This window comes from Podarcis filfolensis, assembly GCF_964270895.1.
Source record: "Podarcis filfolensis genome assembly, chromosome: 9".
Classification (NCBI taxonomy): domain Eukaryota; kingdom Metazoa; phylum Chordata; class Lepidosauria; order Squamata; family Lacertidae; genus Podarcis; species Podarcis filfolensis.
This window is the reverse complement of record NC_139610.1, coordinates 4,777,823-4,794,456: the sequence shown is the minus strand read 5'-3', so window position 1 is coordinate 4,794,456 and position 16,634 is coordinate 4,777,823. Positions and strand designations below refer to the sequence as shown.

Genomic DNA, 16,634 nt, shown 5'->3' with positions numbered 1-16,634 from the left:
AAGAAAGACTTGTACAAAATATACCAGTTGCAGTGAAACAGAAAATACTGGATGAAAGTGCAATTAATTAATTAAATTTCTATACTGCTCTTCATCTGAAGAACATGGCATGGTTAACAATATAAAGACATCTACAGGTGATACCTAACACCATGTAAGCTAGCGATGATACATCCAGGAACTTCACCTAGGTGCTGGGGAGGCTGCACCGCCAAGGGCACATAACTCCACATATGGTGGGAATGCTCCAAAATTCAATCCTTCAGGATATCAGTTTTACAATAGATCTGCAAAATAACAAAACAGGTAATAGACGCAACTCCAGAACTGGCCCTACTAAATATCTCCCAAGACAATAACACACAGTCACATGACAAAGAACTCATTAGTTTGCTCCTGTGCTCTTTGGCAAAACATGCAGCAAATAAAAGTGTGGAAATACAGGCTTTAAATCCTTAAAAAGTGCCCCTTTCAGTTAATTCCAAAGTATTCCACATTAAAATCTCCTTCCCAATTTCCTTCTTCCCCTACCATAGAAGAAGACCACACATTTGGTAAGTTATAAAATGGCTTACTTACAAACTCCCCAAAGATCATATTCACGTACTTTTCCATACAGCAGTAAGCAAAGTTCTGCAGGCAGTAAAATGTAGCTTGGTTACAAGATGCTAAAAGTCCCTATACTATTGGTATAGGAAAACGCTACTTTCAGATTCCATTCTTGTCTGAAGCAAAAGTGACTGGTTGAAGTCATCTCCCCCTTCAGCCTGCCTGCTACATTTTTCACCACAGGAAGTTTCTGAATTGTGTTCAAGGGCAGCCCTACATTCAGTGCATTACAATACTCCAATCTGGATGTCACCAGAGTATGGAGCACAGTTACCAAATAATCGTCTAAGGGGCAATGGAGCCAGCAAACCAGCCAGAGATGGAAATAGGCACTCCGGATGACAATTACCACTTGTTGCAAATAATCTGAAAACATATATTTTGTTTTTCTACTACACGGTTGCAACTCCTGGACCTACTCCCAAACTTCATACATTGTCCAGGTCTTCTGCAGACAGCCTTCGTGCACACAAACTGTAGGCTGTGCCTGTGTAATCTGAGTAGGAGTGTGCACAGGCACCGTGAAGGAGCTCTGAACAATGGGTGGTGAATAATCATGCTTCCTCTTCCACATATTGAAGATCGCCACACTGTAGTGATCTGCACAGGATTAGTAAAAACTCTGTGGAAGCCAACTGAGTGCATAATTGATACCTAAGGCTCAATACACACGTGTCTATGCCACCCTAACTGGTTTGCACCTCAGTATGCAAACTGCCCTCACTGAAGAATATTATGCTTGAGGTGATTTGAAAGTTGTCTCTGTTATTTGAGCTTCTAAATGACATAGCATCACACCTTGTGGTTCAGTTGCCAGTATATTGCCATAAACTATCAGTACTGTATTATTTCTAGAAATCCTTGAGAGATACATGCAAACATGCAAGAGATAAACAAAAATGTGTGTAACAATAGGAATTATCAGGCTTTGTTGCTTGAGGACAGCTTCTAGCTGTCTTGAATCACTTTTTATTTTTTTACAGCACGGGTGGGAAACGTTTTTTAGTCTGAGGGCTGCATGCTCAGGGGGTGGGAGTGGGAAGAGGTAGGCAGGGACAAAAGCCAGGGAATCGATGGATGTACAGCAGACAACATTTCACCCATGCAAAAGTCAGAGGGTCACACCCACCCACCTTTCCCCATCTTTTGTGCAAGCAAGGAAGAGGCATTCAAAGACACGGTCCAAATTGGGGGGGGGGGGAATCTAAGGAGGGTGTGGAGCAGGACTGGCGAAGGCTGTGGCTTGGGCAGGGGGGTTGTGGCCTAGAAAGGCCTGGAGGGTTGAATTCAGCCCCCTGACTGAGGTTCCCCACCCCTGATTTGCAGGCTTGAACATAGCATATGAATTAAATGTTGAAATAAAACAGAGGATGTTGATTACAAGAGCTGAACATTCTCATCGGGATCATGGAGAAAATCATTTTGGACTTCTGATGGAATCATTTCTAGTGCAGTACACAAGGCATTTTAGATTAATTTGTACTTAGACTGTTACAGGGAAATTATAATTGGAAGATTTCCCATAGACCTAAGTGCACTTTTGCATGATCTTTGAAGACTTTCAGAAGCAACACTTCAACCATTTATTTTGTTGAGGTCGGAACTGACAAAATTGTGGGAGAGTGCTTGGAATACATCAATTAGTTGGCAGAGCAATCCTACCGGGGGGTTGCGAGGGCCCCAGCATCAGACGATGCAAACCCTTGCTAGGCGCAAGGTGGAAGAAAAGGAGGAATGGCATTTCCCCTTATTTTATTTCTTTCTGGGGGCAGATCATACCACACACTTAAAGCACACAACTTCTGCCAAAGAATCCTAGGAATTGTAGTTCTCCCCCACGGAGCTACAATTCAGTATCCTTAACAAACTACAGTCCCCAGGATTATATTGTGGGGGGGGGGGGACTCATGTACTATCAATGTGTATTACATGTGCTTTAAATGTTTAGTGTGGAACTGCCCTGTTGTTGTTTTCTTTAGGAATGTCTCTCTCCCATGGTTTCCAAAATATATATGCCATATCCTGGGCTTGTATATATTTGCCCCGGTTTTGAGAGTGTGCTGGGTTGAGTGGGGAGGTTTTGGATCCTTCAGATTCAAACCTTCCCCCTAATACGCTTCCTTTTCTCAGCTTTTGTTTCTATTGATGTCAGAGCTCTGGTGTTAGTGAGGCAAGGGCCACTGAGGTTTCTGAGGCAGTGAGGAGAGACCCTACACAGTCAGATCACCCTCTCAGAGAGGCAGGTCTTGAGCATTCAATGACCCCTGGGACACTCTTCCAGGGACCATAGGAATGCGGTCTATAAAATATTAAATAATCAAGGCAAGCTCATGAGTTGTCTCATCCTCTTTTAAAGCCAGGGGCCACCACATCCTGTGGCGGTGAATTTTATGTAATGTATATGTAATGATCTTGACTTACAAGATCCACTGCCACAGCCACAGGATGTGCTGATAGCCTCTAAGTTAGAAAACTTGAAAGGGAGATAATTAAAGAGGCGTGTCATTTGCAGTGGTGTTAAAAGGCTGAACAGCACATGCTAGAAACAGAGAACAGGGCAGGGCATTTGTTTCCCCGCCCTTTTGTGTAGGCAGCTCTCTTGGAAAAAGGAGGCCAGACAAGGTGGTGCCCCTGTCTGATCCACCAGAACTCTTTTGATGTAACAACCACACATTTAAAGGCCTCGAGTAGAACCTGGGACCAGAAAACTTGGGTTTTATCTCCTTAGAGAAAGCATGGCCAAACCTGGCCCTCCAGATGTTTTGGGACTACAACTCCCATCATCCCTGACCACTGGTCCTGTTAGCTAGGGATGATGGGAGTTGTAGTTCCAAAACATCTGGAGGGCCTAGTTTGGCCATGCCTGCCTTAGGGTATGCGCTGCATCTCCTCATTACAGGAGAGTCAGTATCAAAAACAAGTAAGTTATGCTAGCAAACATGGCACATTAATGGGTCAAATCTGCTTTCTGAAAAGGCAAGTCACAGCTGAGGTTCATGTAGAAATGTGAGGATTAAGCTGGTCATATTTGTTCTTTGATCTTAGAAAACCATATATATATATATGTATGAGGATATACATATCCTCATCAAAAGATTTTACTGAAAGAGTTCATCCCATAAGAAATATTTTAGGGAAGGGGAAAGGCACAAAATGCCATTTTCCTTATTGCAAACAGTTTTCCCCAACACATCCTTTGCAAACACATGTTACAAACTCAATTCATTAAAATAATGGTGTTTGCAAATATTTTGCCTAAATATTGTTCAAAAAAAGAGCAGTGCATATGAAGTTAAGGGCTCTTCATCGTTGTTTCTAATGAAGATGGGGCTAGAGAATTTTGTTTGTTTTCTTTTTCTGCACATGTAACCTGACAGGTGCTGAACTGGCAGCACTGGAAATTGAAGTCCTCTATTTCTCCACAGGACTGGCATAGCATGGGCGGCGGCAGCCATGCAACCTTCCCCACACTGCCATGCCAATGTGTCTGAACCCTCTTCTGAAGAGAGCACCTCTGGAGGTGAGTGGGAAGGTCAGTCTCTATGTCTGTCCAGTCAGTGGCCTGCATGCCAGTGACTCATGAAGCTGCCCAATGTGTTAGTATTCCGTGGACACTCATCCACTTGGATGAGAGGAGGGCTGGCCCTTCCGTGAGGCAAGGTGAGGTGACCACCTCGGGCGGCAGGATCCACAGAGGCAGCAGATCCGGCCTCCGAGGAATGCATCAGTAGAAGTAGAAGATCTTTATTCCCTGCTTGCGCCCAATGTAGAGCTTTGCTCCTCCCTTCATCCCTGGCAGGGGGAGGGCGCCATTTTGTGATTCGCCTCAGATGCCAAAATGTCTTGGGCTGGCCCTGAATGAGAACACCACCTGTACTGTGTGAGCGGCGTAATGGGCTTGGCTTATTGTAATAATAATAATAATAATAATAATAATAATAATAATAATAATAATAATAATTTATTATTTGTACCCCGCCCATCAGGCTGGGTTTCCCCAGCCACTCTGGGCGGCTTCCACAGAGACCAAAAATACACTAAAATGTCACACATTAAAAACTTCCCTGAACAGGGCTGCCTTAAGATGGTGACAGTATAGTCAAAGCTGCTGGGCTACAAATGGTGGGGGTAGAACAATTTTAATTGTTTCCTGCTTGGCAGGGGGTTGGACTTGATGGCCCTTGTGGTCTCTTCCAACTCTATGATTCTATGATTCTAATTGACACTTACTGTATGGGCTGCACAAGAGTTGCACTCACTCTCTGAGTGCAGCTTGCTTGCAGCTAGCCTGGGTTTTTGTCTCCTCACTATCTTGCATTATAGCTGCCAGTAAGTGATGTTGGGCAAATTCCAAATTCCATTATTGTGCATATACGCTCAATAGTGCTAACTAAGCATCTCTTCTGAGGAAGAACCTGCGGGTTTGCATGAATCCTCAAGGCTGGATCACTGCAATGTGCTCTATGTGGAGCTACCCTGGAGGTCCGTCTAGAGGGTGTAGCGCGTGCAGAACATGGTGCCCAGCTTACCTGGAAGGGGGGACAAACTACTCAGTGGCGTAGGAAGGGGGGTGCGGTGGGTGAGGGCTGCCCCTGGTGTCATCACTGAGGGGGTGACAAAATGGCAAAAATATGTGTTTTTGGAAAAAAATAACTCCCACCCCCACCTACACCACTGCAGGAGCCCTCTCCCCTCAAGTAATTTCCAGAAGCATTGCTTCCTCCAACTTTGCAGGCAGAGCACAGCCTTTATGGCTAGCAGCCTTCGACAGCCCTCTCCTCCATGAATCTGCCTAATCCAGAGGCACAGCTAGGTGAGGCGGGGGGCACTGGGTGCCACACCGTGGGGCCTGCAGCATGCCTGAGCCACGGGTCTCTCCTGAGGAGGTGGTGGTGGGTGGACTGCCTGCAAGCTCCGCACCGCTTTTTCGAGTAGCATGGGGCTTGCATCTGCCCACCGCCTCAGCCACCCTACAGCTGAGGGGGAGGTTGTGGAGAGGCTCCACACAGCCCAGCCTTGGCTTGCCCCACCCCCATGGGCAGCTTGCCCCGCCCCATGGGTGGCTCGCTCCGCCCCCAGCTGCAGGGTGAGCGCTCCGCCCCAGGCACCAGCGCAGCTAGCTACGCTGCTGAAACTACTCCCAGCATACAGCATCTTACTTGGGGACTTACACTGGCTGCCAATATGCTACTGGGTCAGGTCAGGTTTAAGCTATTGGTACTATCCCATAAGGGACGTGGGTGGCGCTGTGGGTTAAACCACAGAGCCTAGGGCTTGCCGATCAGAAGGTCGGTGGTTCGAATCCCCGCAACGGGGTGAGCTCCCGTTGCTCGGTCCCAGCTCCTGCGAACCTAGCAGTTTGAAAGCACGTCAAAGTGCAAGTAGATAAATAGGTACCGCTCTGGTGGGAAAGTAAACGGTGTTTCCGTGCGCTGCTCTGGTTCGCCAGAAGCGGCTTAGTCATGCTGGCCACATGACCCAGAAGCTGTACGCCGGCTCCCACGGCCAATAAAGCGAGATGAGCGCCGCAACCCCAGAGTCGGCCACGACTGGACCTAATGGTCAGGGGTCCTTTTACCTTACTATCCCATAAAGTCCCATTCAGCTCAGGACCAGGTTACATGAGGGACTGCCTTATCTATTATATACCCAGCAGATCACAGAAGGCCCTGGGAGATTTTTCTCCTAATAGTTCCAAAGAGATCAGAATCCTCCACAGTATCTCGGAGCAGGGCTTTGATGTGGCTGCCCATTCTGTGAAACAGCATCCCTGTCGGGATACAGCAGGGGCCCACTGCCTGCATTTTTGGAAAACATCTGAATTCATTTTTGTTCCCAATGATATTTCCCAACTGGATGAATAGGTCTCTGGCATGAGTGTCTCATTTTTTTCTTTTTAAAATTCATTTGCTGTTATTTTCTGTGCTGGTTTTTAACTGATTTTATCATATTGCATATGTCACCTTGAGACATATATGTGGAAGGTGATTAATTAACATTTAATAAGTTGTCTATATGCACTGTACACAATTATGTTTACTCATGTTAATCTTTCCTTGAGCGCATTGGTGTTCAAGGTCTTAGGTATTACGAGGTGACAATATCTGGGGGGCATCTTGGAAACTCCGTTTGCTTTACACAAATCACTTTGTCCAGGGTAGGTTTTTGTTCCTTAAGCAAGGGCAGCATACATGGTGCCTACCAGGGTGCTTTGGACGGTAGCTCCCACCCACCCTAGCTAGCCAATAGTCAGGACTGATGAGAGTTGTAGTCCACAATGGCACTACAGCACTTGCCCCTTTCATAAAAGATAGCCGTAGGTGTGCCGTCTTTCGTGGGTGGAGGTCACTGTTCCAAGGCTGGCCTGTGAGGGAGCTAAGGCAGTCCCAACAAGGAGATGTGGCTTAAGCAGCTTGGAATCCCTTGTTTTCGTAGGCAAGGAAGATACCCTGCCTGAATTCTGATGGTACAGCCTGTAGTAAGTTTGTTTGAAGTTTCTGTTAGGTTCCCTGTGTCCACTGAGTGTTGCACAGACTGAAAGTCTTCTTCTAGGTTTTGGCTGCTTTCATGTATTGTGTTATGCACCATGTTTCCCTTCCTTATTCTGTGTGTGCAGTCTTCAGATTATGGCAAGTAACTCAGCATTAATGTAATCTATTATACCGAGCAATGATAGTGGTTGCAAAGTGGCAATATACCAAGTGCATAATGATTGCTTGCAGATCCTGTATACTTCCGTAAGGGCTCAATAAATCTTAGCAGACACGACTGATGCAAAAACAAAGCACACAAAAAAGAGTTCGGCTAATACCAGCATTTAGCATTTGCTGCTTTGATATCTCTTGCATTAGAGATCTACCCAGGAGTCTTGGAAATTAATCATGTTGTGTAAAGAAGCCATCACACTCTTGACATAGATTCTGTAGTGATGAACATCTGTAATGCAGGAAGTATGGGTATTATTAGTTTATTTGGGTGGTTGAATAGCTCTGATAAATCTGTGTTCTCATCTCATGATTTGCACACTAGTTTTCAAAAGGCAAGTGTGCTTTTGTGAGCGTGAAAGAGAGGTGACTTGTTGGGTGCATTTTGTTTCAGCTTCTCTGAGAGAAATAATAACCCCGAGCTAATTGACGTGATGCTATAATGTCTTGTCAGGCTATAAAACCTGAAAAGTTAGGATTGGGCAGACATACATAGAAGGTTGGATTTTGTCTTGGAGACTTGTGATCCTCAGTGAGACATGGTGGGTAGTTAGCTCAGTTCCTTTTTGTCCTCTTCCTTTGGACAAATTAAAGTCTTGTTCAGTTCTAGTGACTCATCTCAAAAAGGGTGTTGCAGAGTTGGACAAGTTTCAAAACAGAGCAACCCAATTGATCAAAGGGATGGAGCAGCTTCCATATGAGGGATGGTTACAACATTTTGGGCTTTTTAGTTTAGACAAAAGAGTAAGAGACAAAATGATAGAAGTGTATAAAATCATGCATGGTGGGGAGGAAGTGGAGAGAGAACGGTTTTTTACTCTCACGATGCTAGAACCGAGGCACGTCCAGTGAAGCTGAATGTTGGAAGATTCAAGACAGAAAAAAGAAAGTACCTTTTAACACAGCACATAGTTAAATTATAGACTTTGCTCCCACAAGAGGCAGTGAAGGCCACCAACTTAGATGGCTTTAAAAGCAACGAATTCATGGAAGACAAGACTATCAAGGGCTGTTAGCCACAAGGGCTGTGTTGGAGGCAGCAGTGCTTCTGAATGCCAGCTGCTGGAAACAGGAGAGAGTGCGCTGAGGTCCTGTTCATGGGCTCCTCATAGGCACCTGCCTGGCCACTGTAAGAAGAAGGTGTTGGACTAGATGGGTCACTGGCCTGATCCAGCAGGATCTTCTCGTGTTCTTAAGCTACAGACCAACCATACAGAAGTCAGAATTCCCAATTTTTCTATCAAGAGAAGGAAGATGTATTATTTCAGTGAAGACAGATTTCAACAAAGCAAAAGCCCTAAACCTGGATTTTGGCACCCAAGGATTATCTGTTTTTAGACCTATTTTCCCCTTAACTAACCAAATTCCAATAATTTGCAAGCTTGGCCACCTCACTGAGGGAGCAGCGGGTCCTGGGGCATCTAGGTGCTGTGTTGCGGACCCTGGTTCTATGATATTCAAGCTAGATATTAAAGAAAAAATTGAATGAATGTATTATTTCGGTCACAGACCAGTTCCAGCTCACGTACAAAATCAGGGGAGTCATGAAACACAGCAGGGATACATTTAAATTAGCAGAAATTAAAGAAGAAATTACATACATGCTTCTGTGGAATCCATGGACATAACCACAGATTTACCTGGCATACTTTTCAGGCTATAAAGAAAAACCACAGGACACAAAACCAATAGCTAAGCCATTATCCTTCAATTCTAATACTGACTTTTTTGTATAATCTCATTGGCATCAGTCACTGTGCTGGCTTTGGTGCAATAAAGCTGTGATTCAGGCATGTGGTAGCTGGGCCACTGATTGGTTGCTATGGCAGTGTGCCTGTTCAGACCAACCAGCCTCCTGATTCATTTTCACTTGAGAAACACAAAATACTTGTGTGCGGCATATCACTTTTTGTTACTGGAATAAAAACATCAGCCCATTACTTTGGGAATCAGAATGATGTTAACTGAAAAAGAATTGATGTGGCTATAGTACAAGTAAAACGAGACACCTGTCTTGCAGAATGTAGTAGTTTATTTTTCAAAATAAAGTACAAGAATACTTTCTGGTTTTTTAACAAGCAAGCGATGTATAAATTTTATGAAACAAACAAACAAATCACAGCTCTAACTTCACATATTGGCTAAAAACACTGAAAGGCAGGAGTCGTCAGTCTGAGGTATCTCCCAGAAATTGCTTAGAAGCTGGCCTGTGCATTATGCTTCATAACTTTCTTTCTAGAAGGGCTCGAGATACGTTTTTTAAAAAAGCTCAGAATCTGGGGCACCTGCTGGCATAGGCCTGGAAGGAATTGCTGCAATAGCGCTGTCATAAATTCAGCCCCAGTAGTTACCACTCCAAGTACTGTGAGCCAGGGTCCTGTGGCCATCAGGTGGCTGAAAGCACTTGAAGCAGAGCTGGAGAGATGGAGAGAATTATGACTTGAACACCTTTTATATTGATCAGAATCTGGACCAGGAGGGTGAAATCTCCTATATTTCACATAAGTTTCAGTACTTTAACAGTCTTTATAATTTCATATCCAGTGTGACACTATCGTTCTCCTCTTCCAGTTCTTTAGCATCTTTTCAAAAGGTTACAGTGATGGTATGATGTTGTCATTAATCTTATTGCCATCCAAGTTGCCAGGGTCTCATGTGACTGTTCCTGAGAGTCAACAGTCGTTTCCACAGGCCCACACAAAGGTGGTCGAGCACTAAACCTGTCATCCATGGACGTCCATCATGGCTGCTCTCCTGCTTTCTGAAGTTTGCTGTAGCTGGTAGTTTGGCAGGCCTAGCACAGTCCAGATTAGCAAAAGTGACTGTTTGTAGCATTGGGAACATATATTTTGAGAATGTTTATTATTTATTTTACTGATACCATTGGCCTGTAAAGTGTTGAACAATAGTAATAAAATACTTCACTAATCCATAAAAGCAGCCCCTTTATTGTCCAGGAATCCAGAAAATAAATAGCCTAGGATGACATTTATGCTATTGCTATACAAGCAGAGAAAGATCTTGCCTTAACACTTCTTTCCAAGCTGGAACTCATACTATGCTAAAATTCAAGGATCATCTATTCAAATTAATGGTAGTGGTGCTCAATTGGAAGGATGCGCGCAATCTTTCTACCCACAGGTGTTGCTCCTGAATATGGCCACTAGCATTTGATGAAAAACTGACTAAGCAATGTAAGAAGGCATGGAGTGAAATCCAAAGATGTAGGTTTCAGGACACTTGGTTTCAGTTTATTAGTTATGTCAACTTTAGTGATCATTTGATCCATTGTCCTCGCTCTCAGTGTCCTCTTTGAAGAAGATACCCTTCTTCAATATGATCTCTTTAATGGTTTACAGTATAAGTATTTTGCTGTGCTTGAGAATGATTATGTTTATTTCTTTGTGCAGGACACATGTACTTTGAAGTTTTGTTGTTCAGAGTTGGAAAAATTAATAAACAGTATTTTAATAAATGCAAAGTAGCTGTGTTTGATGTTTTTGCCATTATTCCACTGCTCATTTTATGTGTACATATTTCTTTAATATTGAAATCATGATCGTATGAATTTAGATGTGCTAATTAGCTTTCGGTGATGTCGTGTCAGCATCTGGGTCCAAGCTGTTTTATAACCATCATCTCTTAATGCGCTTCATCAGAAGTTCACCTCCGCTTGATCCAATTACTCTCAAGGATCATTGGGGGCTGGGCCAATGGGTGTCAGAAGCGATAAAGAATAATGAAAGTGGCTGTGCAATTAAGTGAATGTGGAATACTCTTCAGATAATTAAATTCAGAATAATTTGCACTGTTCTTGTGTTGTATAGCATATAAAGTATTCTCCATCAGTTACAAATAGATTAAAAATTACTCCCCTATAGCTAGAGTATTCATAGCAAGTGAGTGAAAATATTTGACCTTTTTAGTGCTCTGAATAGTCAGGGAGCTTGATATGGAGGAGTATTTTGGTGGTTTAGTTCCTGTTACCATTTAGTGGCCTGTATTTAATGAACTGGTTTCTAGATGGGTGACATCTGGCTTCTCAGCAGCACAAGTCAAAAGGATGTCAGTGTTTTAGAAAACAACAAGCTAAACATGAATCAGCTGTGTGATCTGGTGGCTTAAAAGGTTCAAGCAATTCTAGGCTCCATTAACAGAATTACAGATCATAGTAAGTACCACTCTATTCTGCTAGACCTCACCTAGAATATTGTGCCTCCTCCTGGGTACCGTAGTTTAAGAAGGATATGATGCAAACTGGAATGTGACAGATATGGCAAGGTCCTATAAAGAGAGGCTGAAAGAACTGAATATACTGTATTTAGAATGAAGGAGGTCACTTTGGTGCCTGCTAACACAGAGGTTTGACCCCCAGAGGCGTACTCCATTGTCTCTCGAGATAGATGCCAACAATTAAGAGGTAATAGGACAGCCATCTTCAAATACTTGGCATACTACAAATACATAGAGGATGGAGCAAATATGTTATCTGTTGCTCCAGAGAATATCACTTGAACCAGTGGATTAAATGACAAAAAGCATTACTTCCTGACAGAACTCCATGAAGAGCTGCATGACAGTGTGAGCTGTTCAAAATGGAACAGATGATTGAAAGGTGCTGGGCTTTTCTTCACTAGAGGTTTTTACATAAAGGTCAAATAGCCATCAATCAGGTGTGCGGTTGGGGATTTCCTGCATTGGCAGGGGGTTGGACTAGATGGCATTTGAGGTACCCACCAGGTCTGTAATTCTGTGACTTAAAATGTTAAAGTTCTCTTGTGGTGGAATGAAGGTGGGGCTCAGGAAACGAAAGAAAAAACCCCAAGTAACTCATTGTGAAATATTTGGTATTTTGGATGGGCGTTTTTTTTCTGTAACTTGATTTTTCTACTTTTTCTTTCACAGCTGACATTATTTCAACTGTTGAGTTCAACCACACAGGAGAGTTGCTGGCAACAGGGGATAAAGGAGGTCGAGTTGTTATATTCCAAAGGGAGCCAGAGGTATGAATTTTTAAAAAGGTGTTCTGATTGTTGAAGGAATGTCTCTTACTACAGTAGTCAACAGCAAATAAAACCACCCTCTGTTTGACCATACTATTAGTTTCCATGTCCTGATCCACAAGCCCTGTGCACACACAAAATGCTGATACAGTATTCTCCAAAGCTACTCTAGCTCTGGACGCCTGCCCATAAGTGTTTATTGTGGCATTGGTGCTCCTTGCTTTTGCAAGTTCTTTTTTGCAGCATCTTCACGATGTCACTGGCAGCTCATTTGCGCACGCGCACGCACACACGTCTACGAAAATCTGATATCTACAAAAACCCTCTTTGCCAAGGACCTGGTTGCAAATTAAGCTGCTGACTGCAAGCACCCTGTGAATATTTTTAAAAAACATCATGATGCACAAGCTGCTATTCCCCTGTTGTTTGCAGGACAATAGATGTGACTGTTCTGGGCTTATTTTAATTGCACACTGGCTATTTTTGTCGTGCTGGAATGCATGCTTGATAATGTAATGGTTACATGTAAAGGTTCTTATTTGTGGTTCAAATCGAAACTTTCCGAAAAGATTGTTTGTGATTGTTGGAAAGAAAAACTAAGTTAAGCCCTAGGTTTAGAAACCGTGAAGCTAAGGCTTGGAAGGGATTGGTGCCTTGTATTTTTAAAATTTGGTTTGTGCTCTCAAAGTTAGATAATATTGGCTTTTCCAGTAGCAGTAATTCTCCCTGGTGCAGCTAGGTGATGCTGCAAGGCAACATTCAGAATGGTGGAAAGAGGAATTTTCTCCTTCTCTTGTAGAAGCTTTGTGCAAATAAATTGATTCGCAATAGGTTGAGAACAGACAAGAGAGTGGGTGATATTCAACTAAGTTTTACTCAGAATACACATAACTTAGTCATGCTCATTGATTTCCGTGGGTTTGCTTTGAGTACAGCATAGCTGAATGCCAACCTGTACTTTTCCACATAACAAATTACCTTGCAGAATGCACCACCACAAGGGCAGGTGGTCACTAGTTTAGATTAAAAAGAAATTATTATATAACGTCATGGAGGGCAGATCTAGCAGTGGCTATCGGCTATCAGAACTAAATGGAAATCCTGCGTTCTGAAAGCAGATGCCCAGCGAAAGCCATGGCCCGACCTGTTGCTGTAATGGTAAGTATATAGGCTCCCTTCCTTCTTGGTTGCCATTGAACATATGGTTTATTTGGATCAAGTCAACTTGAAAGATCAGATAAGCTCTGAGGTCAACAGTTCATTTTTTGTTTGTCCTATGTTCTTCACAGAGTAAAAATGAGCCTTATAGCCAAGGTGAATACAATGTTTACAGCACCTTCCAGAGTCATGAACCAGAGTTTGACTATCTGAAGAGTTTGGAAATAGAGGAAAAAATAAACAAGATAAAGTGGTTGCCGCAACAGAATGCAGCCCACTCTCTTCTGTCCACAAATGGTAAGACAGCAGGAACAATACAGGATTCACAGTTTTTCCTTGTCTCTGGCAGATGGGCTTCAGCTGAAAATTTGCTGAATTACATCTAATTTTAAATATACATTTTTAGTGTAAAAAAGAACCTTGAAAGTGGCAGCAAGTTATGATGTGTCTTCACTTTATGGGAGTAAATGTGGGCACAGGGGCATACGAAGTGGGGGGCGGGTCGCCGCGGGTACTAATCTGGGGGGGTGAAAAGATGGCCCCTGCTGTAGAGCGGCTGAGGGTGAGCAGTCAGTATGGGCGCCGCTTGCATGGCGTCCATATGGGCTGCCGCTCTTGCGTGCCGTCAGTATGGGCTGCCTCTGGCACGGCGTCCATACGTGATACCGCACTTGTGCACTCCATACAGGATGCCGCTTGTGTGGCAGCCCATATGGTCACCGTGCAAGCAGCCCGTACGGTTGGCATGCAAGTGGCAGCCTGGACGGCAGGAGTGCACACACGTGGCAGCCTGTACGGTCGCTGCACGTTCACAGTCTGTACAGACGTCGTGCATGCGTCACCAGGCAGTTCGCCCTGCCCCGGGTGCCGGAGACTGTTCCTCCACCCCTGGGTGGGCAGCCCTCATGTACCTGTAGAGCCATCTTTTCCCCATACTGTTAGGCCCCCTATAATGTTCCATTTTGATACACATTTACCTACATAACATAACATAAAAATCATGGGTTATTTAAGCCCAGGATGAGGAACCTATGGCCCTCCAGCTGCTCTTGGACTCCAGGTCCCATCACCTCCAGCCAGTATGGTGAATGGCTAGGGATGGTGGGGAGTTACCTCCCCTCTTTTCATGGGCTCAGTAGGCAGTGTCCCTCCCCAAATTAAAAAGGAGCTCTTTCAAGCACCCACTGAAACACATGTGAGTTTGAGCTGGGAACAGTGGCGTAGCGTGGGGGGTGCAGGGGGGGCCGGCCGCACCGGGCGCAACATCTGGGGTTAGGGCAAATCCATGGGTTAGGGGGCGCAAATCCATGGGTTAGGGGGCACAAATCCACGGGTTAGGGGGCGCAAATTACTTGCCTTGCCCCGGGTGCTGACAACCCACGCTACGCCACTGGCTGGGAACATGGAAGCCGCTTGCCACAATAACAGATGCCATCTGTTAGACCTTTGCACGTACAGTCAAACCTTGGTTTTCAAATGTCTCGGCAGCTGAACATTTCGGAAGCTGAATGCCAAAAACCTGGAAGTGAATGCTTCCATTTTCAAATGCGCCTTAGAAGTCAAATGGCTTCCAAGGCGCGTTTCTCAATTTCGCCCATTAAACTTGCTGACAGCCCTTTGATCCTTGGTTTTCAAACGTTTCGGAAGTCGAATGGACTTCTGGAATGGATTACGTTTGAAAACCAAGGTTCCACTGTATAGCACCAAGGTCTAAAGAGGAGTCAGGCTAAGGGTGAGGCAAGGAAATGGATCAAAAGTGTGTAGATTAACTTGGGATGTGTTTTATATAAAGTGAGAATCTTAGGACAGGAAGAAGTGCTCAGAAATGTTTGCTGCTGATAAGAGGGTGCAGGAACAGTTGCCCTAGCTCATGGGTAGGCAAACTAAGCCTCAGGGGCCGGATGCGGCCCAATCGCCTTCTCAATCCAGCCTACGGACGGTCCGGGAATCAGTGTGTTTTAACATGTGTAGAATGTGTAGAATTTATTTAAAATGCATCTCTGGGTTACTTGTGGGGCCTGCCTGGTGTTTTTACATGAGCGGAATTTGTATTTTTATTTAAAATTCATCTCTGGGTTATTTGTGGGGCATAAGCGTTCATTCATCCCCCCCCCAAATATAGTCTGCCCCCCCAAGGTCTGAGGGACAGTGGACCGGCCCCCTGCTGAAAGCGTTTGCTAACCCCTGCCCTAGCTCAGGATTTTCAAAATTTAGAACCCTGGCGCTTATTGAAAATTACCGAGGCCCGCTATTAAAATAGTGGCACATGGGCAGAACCAGTCATAATATGGCAGTGGAGCCAGTCACAAAATGATTGTGCAGAAATAAATGGCATAATCTCTTCCTGTTTCCTAATAGTGGCTACATTGGTTATACCAAACAATTTGGGAAGTGATAAAAAAATTTAAGAAAAGAATGAATAAATAAAAAGTTTGGCAAACAGCACAATTGACTACATTAACAGTGTGTGTAATATTAAAAGATGGAAGACATGGGGAACCATCTGGAGCAGATCTGGGGAATGCGCAGGGGAAGAATGAATCATGCCCCCTCCCCAATTCCATTGAGAGAGGCCTTCTGTATGGGGAACAGCAGTCTGTGTCTAAACTAATACATACAATCTGCATGTTGTTCCTTTTGTAGAACAAACACTTCTTCTACAGTGATTTAGGGAAGCTTCTAATATTTGATTAATTATTGTATTTTAATATTTTGTTGGAAGCCACCCAGAGTAGCTGGGGAAACCCAGCCAGATGGGCAGGGTATAAATAATAATAATAATAATAATAATAATAATAATAATAATAATAAATGAGGAAAAATGTGACAGTTACTTCTCATAACAGTGCTGATGTCTTTTTTTAAAAGACAAAACTATTAAACTGTGGAAGATCACTGAACGAGATAAGAAACCTGAGGGGTACAATTTAAAGGATGAAGAGGGGAAGCTTAAAGATCTTTCTACGGTGACATCACTTCAGGTGGGTAGATGGAGAGTTGTTTTCTTCACTGAAAGAACAACTTGTGATGTTCTAATATTTTATGTGCTGTGTAGCTTCAAACAATGGAAAACACTTGAAATGCAACACAACAACATGTGAATAGGCATTTGAACGTACAACAGCAGCCGGGGAAGCTGGGAGCTAAGGGTGTCAAATTT

The 16,634-nt window shown here is 43.9% G+C and overlaps 1 protein-coding gene across 4 annotated transcripts in view; it reads left to right on the top strand.

The window, feature by feature from the left end:
- Nucleotides 1–16,634, top strand: part of PPP2R2C (protein phosphatase 2 regulatory subunit Bgamma) — a 40,076-nt gene that overhangs the window by 9,163 nt on the left and 14,279 nt on the right. Inside the window, exons 2-5 of one of the 4 annotated variants that reach the window (XM_083630650.1) lie at nucleotides 4,046–4,129; nucleotides 12,219–12,316; nucleotides 13,606–13,771; nucleotides 16,343–16,455. In XM_083630650.1, coding sequence (XP_083486776.1) covers nucleotides 4,046–4,129; nucleotides 12,219–12,316; nucleotides 13,606–13,771; nucleotides 16,343–16,455 — 461 coding nt within the window. Of the gene's footprint in view, nucleotides 1–4,034; nucleotides 4,142–12,218; nucleotides 12,317–13,605; nucleotides 13,772–16,342; nucleotides 16,456–16,634 lie in introns of all 4 variants that reach the window. The other 3 variants (XM_083630647.1, XM_083630649.1, XM_083630648.1) reach the window with 3 other exon arrangements.